At 36.6% G+C, this 15,180-nt stretch overlaps 1 protein-coding gene, 1 long non-coding RNA gene and 1 pseudogene across 2 annotated transcripts; 1 reads left to right on the plus strand and 2 right to left on the minus strand.

The window, feature by feature from the left end:
• Positions 652–1,999, plus strand: LOC109835623 (annotated as a pseudogene).
• LOC109835789 (H/ACA ribonucleoprotein complex non-core subunit NAF1-like) lies at positions 6,431–9,654 on the minus strand. The gene is given in 5 exon segments (XM_020403817.1): positions 6,431–7,757; positions 7,760–7,804; positions 7,874–8,053; positions 8,640–8,721; positions 9,205–9,654. Coding segments are annotated over 5 exon segments (1,740 nt in total). The 5' UTR covers positions 9,640–9,654; the 3' UTR covers positions 6,431–6,759.
• Positions 12,563–13,784, minus strand: LOC109832467. Its single transcript, XR_002244783.1, has 2 exons — positions 13,569–13,784; positions 12,563–13,440 (listed from the first exon to the last, which is right to left on the minus strand). It is a non-coding gene; the product is annotated as an uncharacterized LOC109832467 (long non-coding RNA).

Genomic DNA, 15,180 nt, shown 5'->3' on the forward strand with positions numbered 1-15,180 from the left:
AACATTTAAAATTGAATCGTTGTATACAAACTGATCAGCTTTACACATTGTCCAACGTTGTCGGTGGGAATCATTTTTTGAAAACTGGTCAGCTTTACACATTGTCCAACGTTGTCGGTGGGAATCATTTTTTAAAGACTGATCAGCTTTACACATTGTCCAACGTTGTCGGTGGGAATCATTTTTTGAAGACTGATCAGCTTTACACATTGTCCAACGTTGTCGGTGGGAATCATTTTTTGAAGACTGATCAGCTTTACACATTGTCCAACGTTGTCGGTGGGAATCATTTTTTGAAAACTGATCAGCTTTACCTGATCAGCTTTACACATTGTCCAACGTTGTCGGTGGGAATCATTTTTTGAAAACTGATCAGCTTTACACATTGTCCAACGTTGTCGGTGGGAATCATTTTTTGAAGACTGATCAGCTTTACATATTGTCCAATGTATACACAGCTAAGCAAATTTGAATTTTGTGACAAATGTGTAATAGCTAAGCAAAGTTTACACATTGTTCAACGTATACAATTAAGCAAAGTTTTATAAATAGCATACTAGATAGGGTACATCCACACAATTATTCGTTGTTGTGTTAAAATTATTATTCTCCATTTCTGTATACTTCAGTCGTTCTTTTCTTACTCCAAAAATGAATTTCGATGTTGGAGGCCCATCATATTTATCATCATCTTCATCTTCGGATGATGATAATTTTCTGTCCAATATCATTACAGAGATTGATGAAACCGAAGAAGTAATTTGTGAGTACATCAACAACAACAACATGATCATCGCTAACAATTTACGTCAACAAAACTACCAACCGATCCATGGTGGCTCGATTCCCGGTCATGCAGTGATCAACCGCGATCGAGAAAATGCGCATTAGAATTTGGTCATAGATTACTTTGCCGATAATCCACGTTTTGGAGAAGATATGTTTCGTCGTCGATATCGGATGTCAAGAAGTTTGTTCCTTCGTATTGTTGATGCAGTAAAAGATCATGACCATTACTTCCAACAACGAAGTGATGGACTTGGTAGAATGGGCTTATCACCGTTACAGAAAGTAACAGCTGTTTTTCGCATGTTGGCATACGGTCTACCAGCTGATGCTACGGACGAATACGTTAAAATAGGTGAGTCAACATCAATTGAAAGTATGACAAGATTTTGTCGTGCTATGGTGGAGATATTCGCAGAGTGGTATCTACGAACACCTAACGCTAACGATATTGCTAGGCTACTCTATATTGGTAAAAAACGTGGTTTTCCAAGAATGTTAGGAAGTCTTGATTGTATGCATTGGAAATGGAAAAATTGTCCAACAGCATGCTCTGGACAATACGCAGGATGTAGTGGGTCACCAACTATTATCCTTGAAGCTGTGGCAGATTATGATCTTTGGATATGGCACGCATATTTTGGTATGCCAGGCACCAATAATGATATCAATGTGCTGGAGTCATCTAGTCTTTTCTCTAACCTAGCTCAAGGTATTGCTCCTCCCGCTCACTATGTTATTCAAGGAAAAGAGTATAATATGGGTTATTATTTAGCTGATGGTATATATCCAAAATGGGCTACTATTGTACAAACAATCCAACAGCCACAAGGTAGGAAGAAAAAAATATTTTGCCATGAAACAGGAAGCATGTAGAAAAGATGTAGAACGTGCGTTCGGAGTTCTCCAATCACGATTTGCAATTGTGGCAGGATCAGCACGTTTTTGGAAAAAACATGTATTACATGACATAATGACTACATGCATTATTATGCACAATATGATAATCGAGGATGAACGTGATATTTATGCACCAATTCAAGAAGTGAGGGAAGCACCAACATCAGAAGTTGATATGGCAGCAGATGAAACTACAAGATTTACTCAATTTATTGCACGTTACAGAAAAATCAAGGATAAAGATGCCCATATTGCGCTTCGTAATGTATTGATAGATCATCTATGGGAGGAATACACTAATTCAGATAGTTAAGTGCATACTAAATTTGTAATTTTTACATTGTTGTTTTAATGTTTAATTATTTTCTTATATTTTATTTTCTGTTGTGTTCTTGAATGTAATATTTTGGCAATATCAATAATAAAAATATAATATTTTAGCAATCAAGTTATTTTAATTAATAAAATAATATTTTATTGTTTTATTAGTTTAATTTTTTAAATAATAAATCATTTTGTTTGGAAAATATGTGAAAAAATAAAATTTGATATGTGGGGTTAATTGTTGAAATAGTTAAAAATATAGGGAATAAAAAATAATAATATAAAGTAGATAAAAAGAAAAATACTGAGAATATTCCTTTTTGGTGCAAAAAATGGTACAGTGGGTTGGAGATGAATTACTGTTAGATGTGACTTTTGCACCATTTTGGTGTAAAATTTGCACCATTTTGGTGCGATGGGTTGGAGATGCCCTGAATTTCAGTCTAAAACCTAACCCCCAAAAACACTTAAATTTTTTTAGTAAAACCCCATAAAATAGCCCTGAATTTCAGTCTAAAACCTAACCCCCAAAAACACTTAAATTTTTTTAGTAAAACCCCATAAAATGTCAGAAATGGCATCATTTTGGAACTAAAAATTGGCCGTAGGGGGTTAGATGGTCGCGAGAAAAGCTATAGAAACTCAAAAATAGGAATCCATAGTGCTAGGAGATGGGGGGGATGCTCAATGCAAAATTGACCAGCTATTCATGGGTACAATCTGTTCGTAATAGACTAAATATCCTAGAAATCTCCCTGAAGATCAAAAAATCCACGTCACAGAACTACAGCGCCTAAAACTCGCATCCTTAATCTGAAAAAGAAAGAGAGCGAATAGGGGAAGGGAAGAAACGAGACGTGAGACCTACCTTCTTTATACCACACATCGGGTTCTTTGGACGCGGATGCCTTCCCTTTCATTTCAGTCCCCCATACACAGGAAACTATTGCATAGGTACCATAGACTTCAGAGAGATGAAAGATGAGAGAGCAGAGGGAACTCGACTTCGACAGCCTCTCTCTCTCTCTCTCTCTCTCTCTCTCTCTCTTAGGGGGTGTTTGTTTCAAATTCCAAAATTTATGGATATGGATTTCAATATAGAATTTGAAATCCATAAATTTTTTAGTGGGTTTTGGGATCTCTAAAATGTTGTTTGTTTCACCAAAATTTTAGGATATGTAATACCAAAACTTATAATGTTTTGTTTGTTTCAAACTCAAATTATAGCATTACAAATTTTGGAATTTGAAATTCATAGTTGTAGCAAACAAGTTTTAGGATTACCAAAATAATAAATGGTGAATATAAGAACTTTGGTGAGCTTACCTCCCACAAAAAACAAATACAAATATATTCAATTGGGGTAAGCATACACATTCAAATTTATACTCAAATTATAGCATTCTCATTCATGAACGCCTCCTGTAAACAATGAAATTCCATTGTAGTCGGCAATATCAATATGTGACCAATCATCATAACTCATATAAATAGCAAGTAAGCAGCCACAAGTAAGCTACCAAAACAAATGTCAAAGATGCAGGAAAAAACATATGCAATAACTCAATTAAAATGAAAGTTATTACTAAAAATGTTACGACTAATAATTACAACTCCATAAAAATGGGCACGCCCAGAATCCAGCAAAGATCCAAACTCGTGAGGTTATTTTCATATAAAATTTGTGCTCTGCGAATATGTTCTGCATCAAATTTAGGCTTCATTTGATCTCAGGATCACCTATAATCTCTCCTCCATTACTATTTCAGGATGCATCTCTGATAATTCTTCTCTTTCTCAATCAAAAAAGAAAACAAAGAAAGGATTCCATTATGTTAAAAATGAATGAAACTGAAACCCAAACTGAAACTGAAATTAAAACCATAGAAAACAAAGCCATCATTAACAAATCAACAAGCAAACCCCAACTGAACCCAAACTAAAACTGAAACTGAAACCATAGAAAACAAACAAGCTCACAAGCTCACAAGCTCACAAGCGACTAAGCTCAACGACAAACTTAAACTGAAACAACCAAGCTCACAAGACATCAAAAACAAGCTTAGTGCTCAAATAACCAAGGCCGCAACAAACCAAGGCATGGCGTAAACCCACAACAAACCAAGGCTGCAACAAACCAAGAAATGACCAAGGCTACAAGCAAACCCACAAGCAAGCAGCTCAAATAAACAAGGTTGCAGCAAACCAACAAATGACCAAGCCTGCAATTAAACCCACAAGCAAACCCACACAGCATGGATTGCCTCATATAACCAAATCCAATCTTTTTCACCCAAAAGCAACCAAAAAATGACCCAAATCCAATCATAAGTATATATAACCAAGGTAGGGGCTCAGATATAGGCTGCAGCAAACCAACAAATGACCAAGCCTGCAATTAAACCCACAAGCAAACCCACAAAGCATGGATAGCCTCATATAACCAAATCCAATCTTTTTCACCCAAAAGCAACCAAAAAATGACCCAAATCCAATCATTTTAAGTATATATAACCAAGTTAGGGGCTCAGATATAGGTAAAAATAAAAACATGGATTGCCTCACCTAACAATGAAATTGCAATGTAGATTGCAATTACATTGATGGATTGCCTCACCTAACATTGTAAATACAATGTAGGTTGCAACCTCATCCTAGATTGCCCTACTATAAACATTATAAAATCATTGTAGATTGCATTCTCATAATAGGACTATCATCATTGCCCAAATTGAAAAGTACATAATAGTCATACCAATACATAACGTGCAATATAGGTTGCTATCAAGTATCATATTCATCCAAAATAATAATTGGTGAATATAAGAATTTTTGGTGAGCTTAACCCCCATAAAAAACAAATACACTTGTATTTACCCTTCAAGCAAGCCCAGAACAAAAGATGAAACTGAAACTGAAACATAAGCTGGCCCAAACTAAAAAGTTTCTAGTTTTTATATCCATCTTTTTTCCATCTACTGTATCATCTTCGATAACATTCAGATTAACCCATCTCTTTCTAAGGTTAATTACCGTCCTCATATAATATATAAAACAAAATAACATTGTTAGCTACAAGTGCAGAGCGAACGGTTGTAATTCTATTTCCAAACATTGGCCCCGTAATCAAAGAAAAGGCTATATTGCTAATAGCTTTAACTTGGGGAATTTTAAGGCATGCGTACACTGCTAACCAAAATTAAGGATGATTCCTGTGACAATAACATACTACATTGCTCGATCAAATTGGAAGCATGGACAGGATTTACTATTGGGAATATGAGAGGAATATTGGAGGATCAATCTCATTTCTAATTTTTAAGCATTTTATTGGTGGATGGGGATAATAGTCATTGAAGATGACTAACAGGAGTACCAAGTCCATTTACAGAGAAAACCAGTGTCATGCTATAAATCTTTAAATGGTTCTTTGTTAAATTCTTATCACCAAGCATGCACTAGACATGGTTGGATGCACGTGTCACATCTGGATGTATATGAGAATTTGTTCTGGAAAATATCCTACATATCATAGGTATTGTATAAATAAATAAAAAAAAACATCACATGCATGCTCTCATAAAGGCATATTTGATAAAGTTAATTACAGGACATTAATAGGCAAGAGCCAACAGAAAAGGCCAACATATATACCTTCTAAACTTGCATGCTGCGTATAGTGTTTCATGAATGCATTCAACAATGTAGCTCAAGCTAACCTTCACAAAAGAATTGACAGTAAGAATGGCTAGATCCGGATGGCTCTTTGCATAGTTTATAAGATACAGCTAAACAAGATTCTTCAGCTCCAAGTTCTCTTTTTGCATGCAGTTCACCACATCCATGAAGAAAAAAACATCCTTTCCAGCAGTCATTGCAGGAATAACCTTTTTCGCCACATCCTTCTTCTTGTCCAAAGGAAATAATGAACAAGGTAGCATCCAACTGTTAGTAAGAAATTAAAAAACAAGGAATAGATCTACACCTCAAAGGACATCCACTTCAAAAAACGATGACAGCAGAAATTAAAATTACTGAATGTGCACTTTCAGAACACAACACTAAATATGATTTCCTGGCAAAGAAGTAACACTAGAAAATAAGTAATGATCTATGATGCAAAGGCAGTGTCTACGCTGGCAGCTGTACCTCCTCCACGATAGACTAAAACCTGAATCGTAAAAGGCCGCACTTCAACTAAGGTGTCACTGACTATAGAACCCACTACAAGCTAAATTTTTAATTTGGCAAGCGACAGGACTTCCCTGCAATACGACGATAACTTTTTTCAAATAATATACTTGTAAAGAGAACATCTCTCGACATGCGGTGCACTGCAGTGTTCCAAAATTTCGCTGATATTACAAGACAGATGGAAAGTAACAACACAGTATAAGTCATTGGATAATACATCTAACAGTCAATTTAAACACCACATAAATATGATCGATTACTTTGAACATCTCTCGACATGCGGTGCACTGCAGTGTTCCAAAATATGATCGATTACTTTTTTCAAATAATATACTTGTAAAGAGATCATCACTTGACAGGCGGTGCGCTGCAGTGTTCCAAAATTTCACTGCTATTACAAGACAGATGGAAAGTAACAACACGGTATAAGTCACTGGATAATACATCTAATAGTCAATTTAAACACCACGTAAATATGATCGATTACTTTAAACACCAAAGCCCACAGATGGCATAAACTTGGAAACAGAAATGATTTGTTTTGGGCATATTTATCTACCCATTATGTTGATTGCCACCTTGGTGCGCAAAGGACTGCCGGCCACCTCTTGGATAAGCTCGCCTTCCCCTTCCCCTAGAGGAGGCGGAGGACCTCCCCTGGTTAAACTGCAGTGAAACACACCTGATATCAGCTTGTTGGTTAAAAGCAAGTGGAGGCAGCCCATGGCTCTGCTCCTGAGAAGGGTTCAGATTACCATAACCAAATGGCACATGACTAAATCCAGCTTGTCCCGTGATCCCAGCAAGAGCCAACGAAGATGACAATCCACCAAACCACTGAAAGTTACCAGGGAGCGCTCCAGCTCTAGAAACAAGCTGCTGCTGCTGCTGCAAGTGCTGATATGACATTATTCCATTAGCGAAATTGTTAAAAACTTGATTCTGGTTTTGGAGATTATAAGTTTGATCTCCAAACTGCTGAGATGGTAACAAGTTCATTGGAAGTCCTCCTTGTATTGCTACAAGCTGCGGCTGAGGAAATCCTCCTTGTATGCCCATGGATGGCTGGGCTTTAGCAGGAAACTGTTCAGAATGGGGCTGAGGAAATCCTCCTTGCACGCCGATGGGTGGCTGGGCTTGAGCAGGAAACCCTATAGATTGGGGCTGAAGTAGAAATCCTTGTGTATTCAACTGCTGAGGTGTATGAAGAATGTTACCTGCAGCCCTATGATCATAATTGCAATTGTTGTATCCCTCACTATTAAGGGATACATGAACCTGTCCTTCTTGGCCAGCCAGTTGCTGGTTCATTCTTGCCACTGGCAGTGATTGAGGAGGTTGGAGATGCTGGCCCCTCTGAAACCTGGAACCCTTATAATTAGCTTTCTTGCAAAACCCAGTCTCCTGTTTCCCATAGTTTGCATCCCGCTTACTTTGACGGAGAGATCTATTGTACTCAGCTTCCTTTTCATCATCAGAGAATTCCACTTCGTCAGCGGCCTCATCGTCATCAATACCTGATGCATCATACCCTTTCTCATAGAGGTATTTTCATTTAGAATATGATTGGCAAAATCCACAACAAAAGAGATGGCAACACCTGTGCTGATTCCTTGAGGAACTTCATCATCAGAGTTGGCAAAATCCACAACAAAAGAGATGGCAACACCTGTGCTGATTCCTTGAGGAACTTCATCATCAGAGTTGTACCTGACAATATAGAAGGGGTTTTTCACAGGTCCAAATATTTCATCAATTCTTCCTAGCGGCAACCTGGTTTCAGTAATCCAAAGAATGGATCCCTCATTGAGAGGGCTGTGCTTCTCCGATCCCTCCACAATGACTGATGCTCAATATCTTGAGCAAAGTGAAGACGTAGTTAGATTTGGAGCAACAGCAAAAGAGAATATGGAGTCATATATATATATATATATATATATATATATATATATATATATGAGAGAAGGAAAAAAAGAAGAAGCAATCTTGACAAGACGGTAGAGATAGTGGACTTAAAGAGGACAATAAAATGGCTTGCTCACCCTTTAAACCATTATAACAAGTCAATATATCAATAAGCAGAATATTATGAAACTTGCATAAAAGGCTCTTAGAGATTTTGGAGTCAACTACTTTAGTAGCATTCATGAGACTAAAGGGCCCCAAGCATCCACAAAAGCTAGAAGAAAGTCATTACTTTGAAGTAAATCTCAGAACCTGACATGAACCTGATATGAAACAAATCATCAAGTTTATCACGTACTAGGGTGTTCATTTTTTTATTATATCTATTTATCAAACTCTGCTGTGCACAATCACTGAGGAGTTGAGAGGCTTATGATCAACATCTTATGAAATAAACTGATACCATGACTCATAGAACGAACATGAAGTAGAATGGAAAACAAAATAAGGGAACACAAGTTTTCAAGGACTTACAGACGACACAAATCCAACTGGCAGAGTCTGATGGTGTGGTTCCAGAGATACTTCAAGTGGAGGAACTGGAGGGAGATCCTACAGTAGCAATGTTCAATGTATAAAATAAGGTCAATCTCGGGGGTGAGGAAAAAAACTTTATCGCAAGGGAATTATGTGCAAATGCACACACATGCTTACAAGTTTACAACTAACATAGAATAAACACACGATTCATTAACAGTTTGCAAGAATAAAAGTATATATCTCTCATAGATTATATAGCTAACATCATTGATGCATCTTGACAGCAGACAGAAAAGCCAAAAACCTATCTATAAGAGTTTTGTAAATGGAATCGGGATCAACCAAACCAAAGAAGACTCATAACATGAAATTTATATAGCAGATAGGGCATACAATAAATTTAGAATATACAAAATATATACACTGACAAGCAAAGCACGCATCAGGCCTTAGCACCCAAACAAGTGTAACATGCTTCATTTGTGCATATATTCCCAAAGATGTTTAGACATTTATTTATGAAAGTAATTGGTGAAATTCTTGTGATGATTTTACCTCAATTTCATGTTTTGATTTGATGGGTCCTCTTGGAACATCCTCTTCCCCATCGCTGCCTAATATCACTTCATCAACCTTTATCTCGCCCTCTTCAACTTCAACTGCTGTTACCCCCTTGCCCACATCACCTTCCTCATCACTACTCGAAGATTCATCATCACTACTCGAAGAAGAAGAAGAAGAAGAGCCATCACTCGAAGAATCCCCCTCCCCTCCCTCCCCCTCACTGCTTTCTTCCTTCAAATCACAATCAGTTGCAACCTTGATTGGATCAGTAGTTGGACAAATCTCCTCACTAACTCCATCATTATTAACTTCTACCAAGCTCACTTTCTCCATCTTGACGTCGATAGATGGCTCCAAGATGTGATCTTTGAGCATGGTGTCGAGGGAATTACACATAGGACTGAAAAGGCCTGCATAAGAACACATCCACTTATAATCCTTTCTCACAAAATTTGAATGTTCACCCACAAAAAAAATTGAAGTGTACAAAACTGAAAAGTCTCATTCCTCAACTCCGTAAAATATAAATTAACAAGCTAAAATTGGTAAGTAGCATTGCTTCATTAGGTTAATTCAACAGATTTCAACAGCAATAGAAGCCTAAATATCAGATTTTGGGAGGAAATGGATATCTTAAAGCTGTCAATTTATGGATAACTTGCAAATTCAAGCAATAATCAACAAGAAAACTGGAAACTGATGTCGTTTTGCACATGAAATGTCGCGCTCTATGATCTTATTTAATAAATATTATTTTTTCCAAAATTATTCCTTAAAACTATTTCTCATTATAACTAATTTAAAATAAAGTATTTATGGTGTGTGGTACCGTCAAGACCAATAGAATCAATATTAGCTGAGGTTGTGTATCCAGCTGTTTTGCTAGCACACGGGAGACCTGTGAGCCTCCTTAATGCTATGGTTAGCTGTACCCAGAACGGCCTGAGGGTATTGACTTCAGAGCTTCTCAACGCCGCGAGAGTCAAAGCTACTAAGAAGAAAGCTGGGAAGGCTCCTCAACCACGTGTACCAGTGCCGTATACATATCTAATGGCCTGGTTCGTTAGGGAGGTCGGAGGGGGAGGAGGCTGCTCGGCGGAGAGATGGCCGGCGGGGTTTGGAACTGGAGTCGGGAGAGAGAGAGAGCACGGAAGAGAGAGAACATATTATAAGAGGCGGCTGCGTTTCGTGAACATGAGAAGAGGGGATATGGGCTGTATATATATAGTTGAATTAGGGTTAGGGCTAGCTAATTAAAACGAAAGTAATTAATAAAAAATATAATTACTTACATTTAAAATCAAATAATTATAGAATAATTATCTATTATCTACACAATAAAACACACCAGTTATACTAATATAACAGATACTATGCAATGATAGAAATACTAAATCAAATTGTATAAAATAATACATAACAATAATACAATGTATTATACGAAATATTACCTAATAGTAAAAATAATACAACGTATTATTCAAAATGATACGTAATAGTATCAATAACACAACAGATTAATTCCATAAATTTTTATTGCACTAAGTTAATTTATAAATATCAAAATAATTTAAATAAATATAAGTCGGATTTTTTAAATCGTAGAAAAATCTAGAAAATCGAGAAATACAAATACTCTTTTAAAAATAATAATTAAATATTTTAAAATACCAAAAATTATTTTAACTAGTATCAAAAATTCACGGTCATTACATTCTACCCCCCTTAAAACAAATTCCGTTCTCGGAATTAAAATACGAAAGAACCCAAGGACAAAGATGTGAAAATAGAGACTCAACTCAACGCATGTAAAGAAAAACTCAAAATAAATTGCATATCCATAAGTAGAGCATGAGAAAAACATAAGTCAAAATATAGACACACAAACACTAAGTTATCACAATATAAATATACAATTTGTTAAAATAAAACACTAGAGATAAATGAATACAAATATACAATTCACTATAATAAAACACTAAGTTATCACCATAGACACAAAATAATATTTAATCATATAAAGTAAATATAAAACATTTATAGCACACATATAGAAAAGTAATAAAAACATTCTATACAAAGCATCATTTAGATATAATATTCTACAAATAAAGAAGGAGAGAAAAGAGTAAATGTAAATTCACATATTGAAAAGAGTGAATGTTAATTCACATATTGTATATATAAGGCATGAAACATGTTATTAGAATGCATTAGGCAACAATATCAAATATAAGTTATATGGGCAAGTCACATACAAAGTCAAACAAGCAGAATATGATTATAACAATTAATAGTAAAATACATATAGTATAAATCAATAATGTATTGTCAGCAGATATAAAATAAGCAGGAATAATGATAAAGCAGAAGTATAAAAAGCAAGTAATCATCAAGAAAATATATATATAACATAAGGTCATAAGAAAGTCTGGTACGTAAGATAAATAATAAGAATGATGTAAGTATAACATAAAGAGAGTTAACATATTCAGGGTCAGGGTTCAGGGTCAGGGTCAGGGTTAGGGTTAGGGTTAGGGTTAGGGTTAGGGTTAGGGTTAGGGTTAGGGTTAGGGTTAGGAGTTTGGTGTGATAATAGTTCAACCATAAAGCTCTCCAAGAATCCAGTATTTCATGGACGCAGCAAGCATATTGCAGTCAGGTTTTAGTTTCTTAGAAAATTAACTCATGATGGTGGTTGTTAAATTAGTTCATTGTGATACTAGTGAGCAGCTGCCAGATATGTTCACAAAATCTTTGAAACTGGAGGCTTTTGAGAAACTCGGAAAGGTGTTAGGAGTTTGTGAATTGAATAGTATAAGCTGAGTGCTTGAACGCACTAGCTTAAGGGAGGGATTGTTGGAAGACTTAGTCGTGGTTGTTGTTGTTTGTTGCTTGAAAGTAGGAATCTTGGTTATCTAGAATCTCAGTCAAATAATGATCCTACAAGTTAGGATGTAGTTGTTAGCTTTGAAATTTTCAATTTCTGTAGTTTTACTACTATGTTAGTGGGCTGCAATTTCTCTTTCTGTTAGGTTGTAAGGCTATAAAGCCAGATGTTTGCATTCAATAAAGTATTGTAGTATTCAATCAATCTTTGTTTCTCAGATACCTAGCTTGATACCAATTCTTAACAATTGGTATCAGAGCTCACTAGGGGCCTGATTGTGAGTGTGTGTGAGAGTGCAAACAGGAGAGAAAGTGAGGAACAAAGAAGAGCAAGCACGAGTGAAGAGTGAGAAATTAGAGTGTAGAGATGGAAACAGAGACTCTTAGGATTACCAATGTAACTATAATCAGTAACGTCAAAATTATCTATGTAGATATACAAACTTTAGGGTTACCCATGTAATTATACCATACCTCAAGATACGGGATTGTAATTGACAAATCTCCTAGAAGAACTGAAATCGGTACGGGCATATGATCGCAAGGCCTACCTAAGCCCTTTGTCCAAAAATAAAATAAAATAAAATAAAATTAAAATGTTGTAGAAATTTGGCACTACATGGGTCAGCCCATTTACCCTCATTAGCAGGCCCTTAAATTTTCGATTCGATGCCCAATAAAGAAGGCAGAAAATGTCTATGCAAAGTTATCACCCTAAGTGTGCATCCAATAATGTCTTCCTCCTCAAGTGCCAGCGAGGTATCCCGTCACCGCCTGAGCTCTGCACCGCCGTCTTCTTTTCGAAAACCACCACGAAAATTTTTTTCCTCGCCAGCCACCCACAATGTTCACGCCTCCTATTTACGATGCAGGTTTGCAAATAAACCCTTTTCTTTCTCTTTTTTTATTTTTGCATATGCTGGCTTCCTTTTGTTGTTTTGGCTTCGAGTAGTTTCGTTAACAAATGAATAGGGTTGAATTAATAAACCACATGACCCTAATCCAAACTATCGCTACTGCAGGAATACGATTAAAAATAAATAACTATTATAGGAGTTAGATTAAATTAAATAAAACATCCTAATCCTAATCACTACTACATCAGGAACAGGCTGTTGCCAAACTTTGTATCAGTAACCTATTGAACTCGTCAAAACCTCTTCATCGTTGAGCGTGTGTGTATCTATGCTGCTGGTTTTAAGAGGCACAGACCTTCCACAAAATGGCCGAGAAAGATCGGAGAGGGCTTCCGATGGATCTCCTTGGACTGATACTCCAGAAACTGACGTCGCTGGATCACGTCAGATTAAGTTGTGCGTGCCAAGCCACGGAATCAAACTGGTTAAAGAGAAAGGTTGATACTTGGAAAGCCCGATTTGAAGGGGGTGGAGATAGTGGGGTTAGCCCCTATAAAAGGAGGGTTGATCTCCTTTAGAAAATACAACGAAGAAAAGAAAACCTCTTACCCATTACCGGAGCCCCCCTTCAAGGATATCATCTTTTCTCTTCTCTGTTTTCAATCACTGGTATCAGAGCTCAAGGTTCTTCATCATCTTGGAATCCTGCTATTTTTCAGCAAAGAAAACTCTCTCTCCAACTCCTTGAAGAAGAAGCTCTCGGTTGAAGAAGAAGATTTCAGTTGAAGAAGTAGAAGAAGAAGCTAGCCAGTTGAAAAAGAAAAAGGAGCTCACCCTATATCCTTCAGTTAAAAGATAGCCTTCTCTCTCCCTTTATTTTTCGGTTTTACTCTTTCTTCATAGGCTAGCCGCAAGCCTATATCCACAAGCTTAAAGCTAAGCCTACAAAAGGCGGCTAGCAAGCTAGCAACCTAGCATTTTTTTATATCACATCCAGCTAGCAAGCTAGCATTTTTTTTTTGTCCTATACAATAAAGCCTACCCTATTCCTTCTTGTCCTACACCAAGCCTACAAAAGTCCTATCTTCAAGTTTTTTTTCCCATCAAAATTCGTGAGCCCTCCTATTAATACATCTGCATTAACATATTTTGGGCTTTCTTTTTGGGCTTTTGAGTGTTGTGTTTGTTTGCTGGCCCGACTGTTTCAAGTTGATCATCTCCAATCCAGTCAGAAACGACGTCGAAACTTCGACAACAGATTCTTCGGTCAACACCGCTAAGTGACGACCTCGCTTTAATTGGAGCTTCGTTTCTCAACTCACAAAAATCAGGTTCATTTTAATTTATTTAATTAATTTTATCTAACTTTATTATATTTGTCAAAATATCAACCTCATACAAATTTAAATTAATTTAGTTTTAGTTCTTTACCGAATGGCTAGTAAACTCGTTCTATCAGAACTAGGAAAAATTAACAAATTTAATGGCAGTAATTATGATATGTGGCATAGAAAAATGGGATATGCTCTTATTTATGACAACATTGATTGATGATATAATCGAAACCACTGCTCCAACCCTTACTGATAAATCTACACCTGAAGAAAAGAAAGGGTTTGAACAGTGGAAGTCGAAAGACAAAAAGGCGAAAAGTCTTATGCTCATGTTCATGGAAGATAATTTAATCAAAGTTTTTGAAACTTATAAAACTTCCATGGACATGTGGAATGCAATAAAAGAAAAATACGACACTGCTTCTGAAGTTAACATCCAACTACTCTTGCATAAGTATAATTCTTGTCGTATGCAAGAGGGAGACAATGTCGTAGAGCATATAAATAAAATGATTGTCATGGCTAAGGACTTATCCACTGCTGGGACCGAAATCCCGGAAAGAATGCAAGTAGCAACCATTTTGAATAGTCTTCCCCCTTCACTTGCTGTGGCTGCCACCACATTAAGAATGAATCCTGCCATTAAGTCTGTCACTGATCTTCCTATGCACCTAGCGATAGAACAGGACTTAATAGCCAGTAGGAAGGAACCAGAACTGAATATGGTGCAGCAAGAGCTGAATTATGTCCGCCAGAGGCATAATACTGGAAGCTATAAAAACCCTGGTCCTAGTAAACCACAACCGCGAGGACCGAAGTCACAGCAGTTCAAGAGAAAGAAAGTACCCCGCGGAGCATGCTACAATTGTGGAAAGTTCGGGCATTTC

This window comes from Asparagus officinalis, chromosome 3, assembly GCF_001876935.1.
Source record: "Asparagus officinalis chromosome 3, Aspof.V1, whole genome shotgun sequence".
NCBI classification, from domain to species: domain Eukaryota; kingdom Viridiplantae; phylum Streptophyta; class Magnoliopsida; order Asparagales; family Asparagaceae; genus Asparagus; species Asparagus officinalis.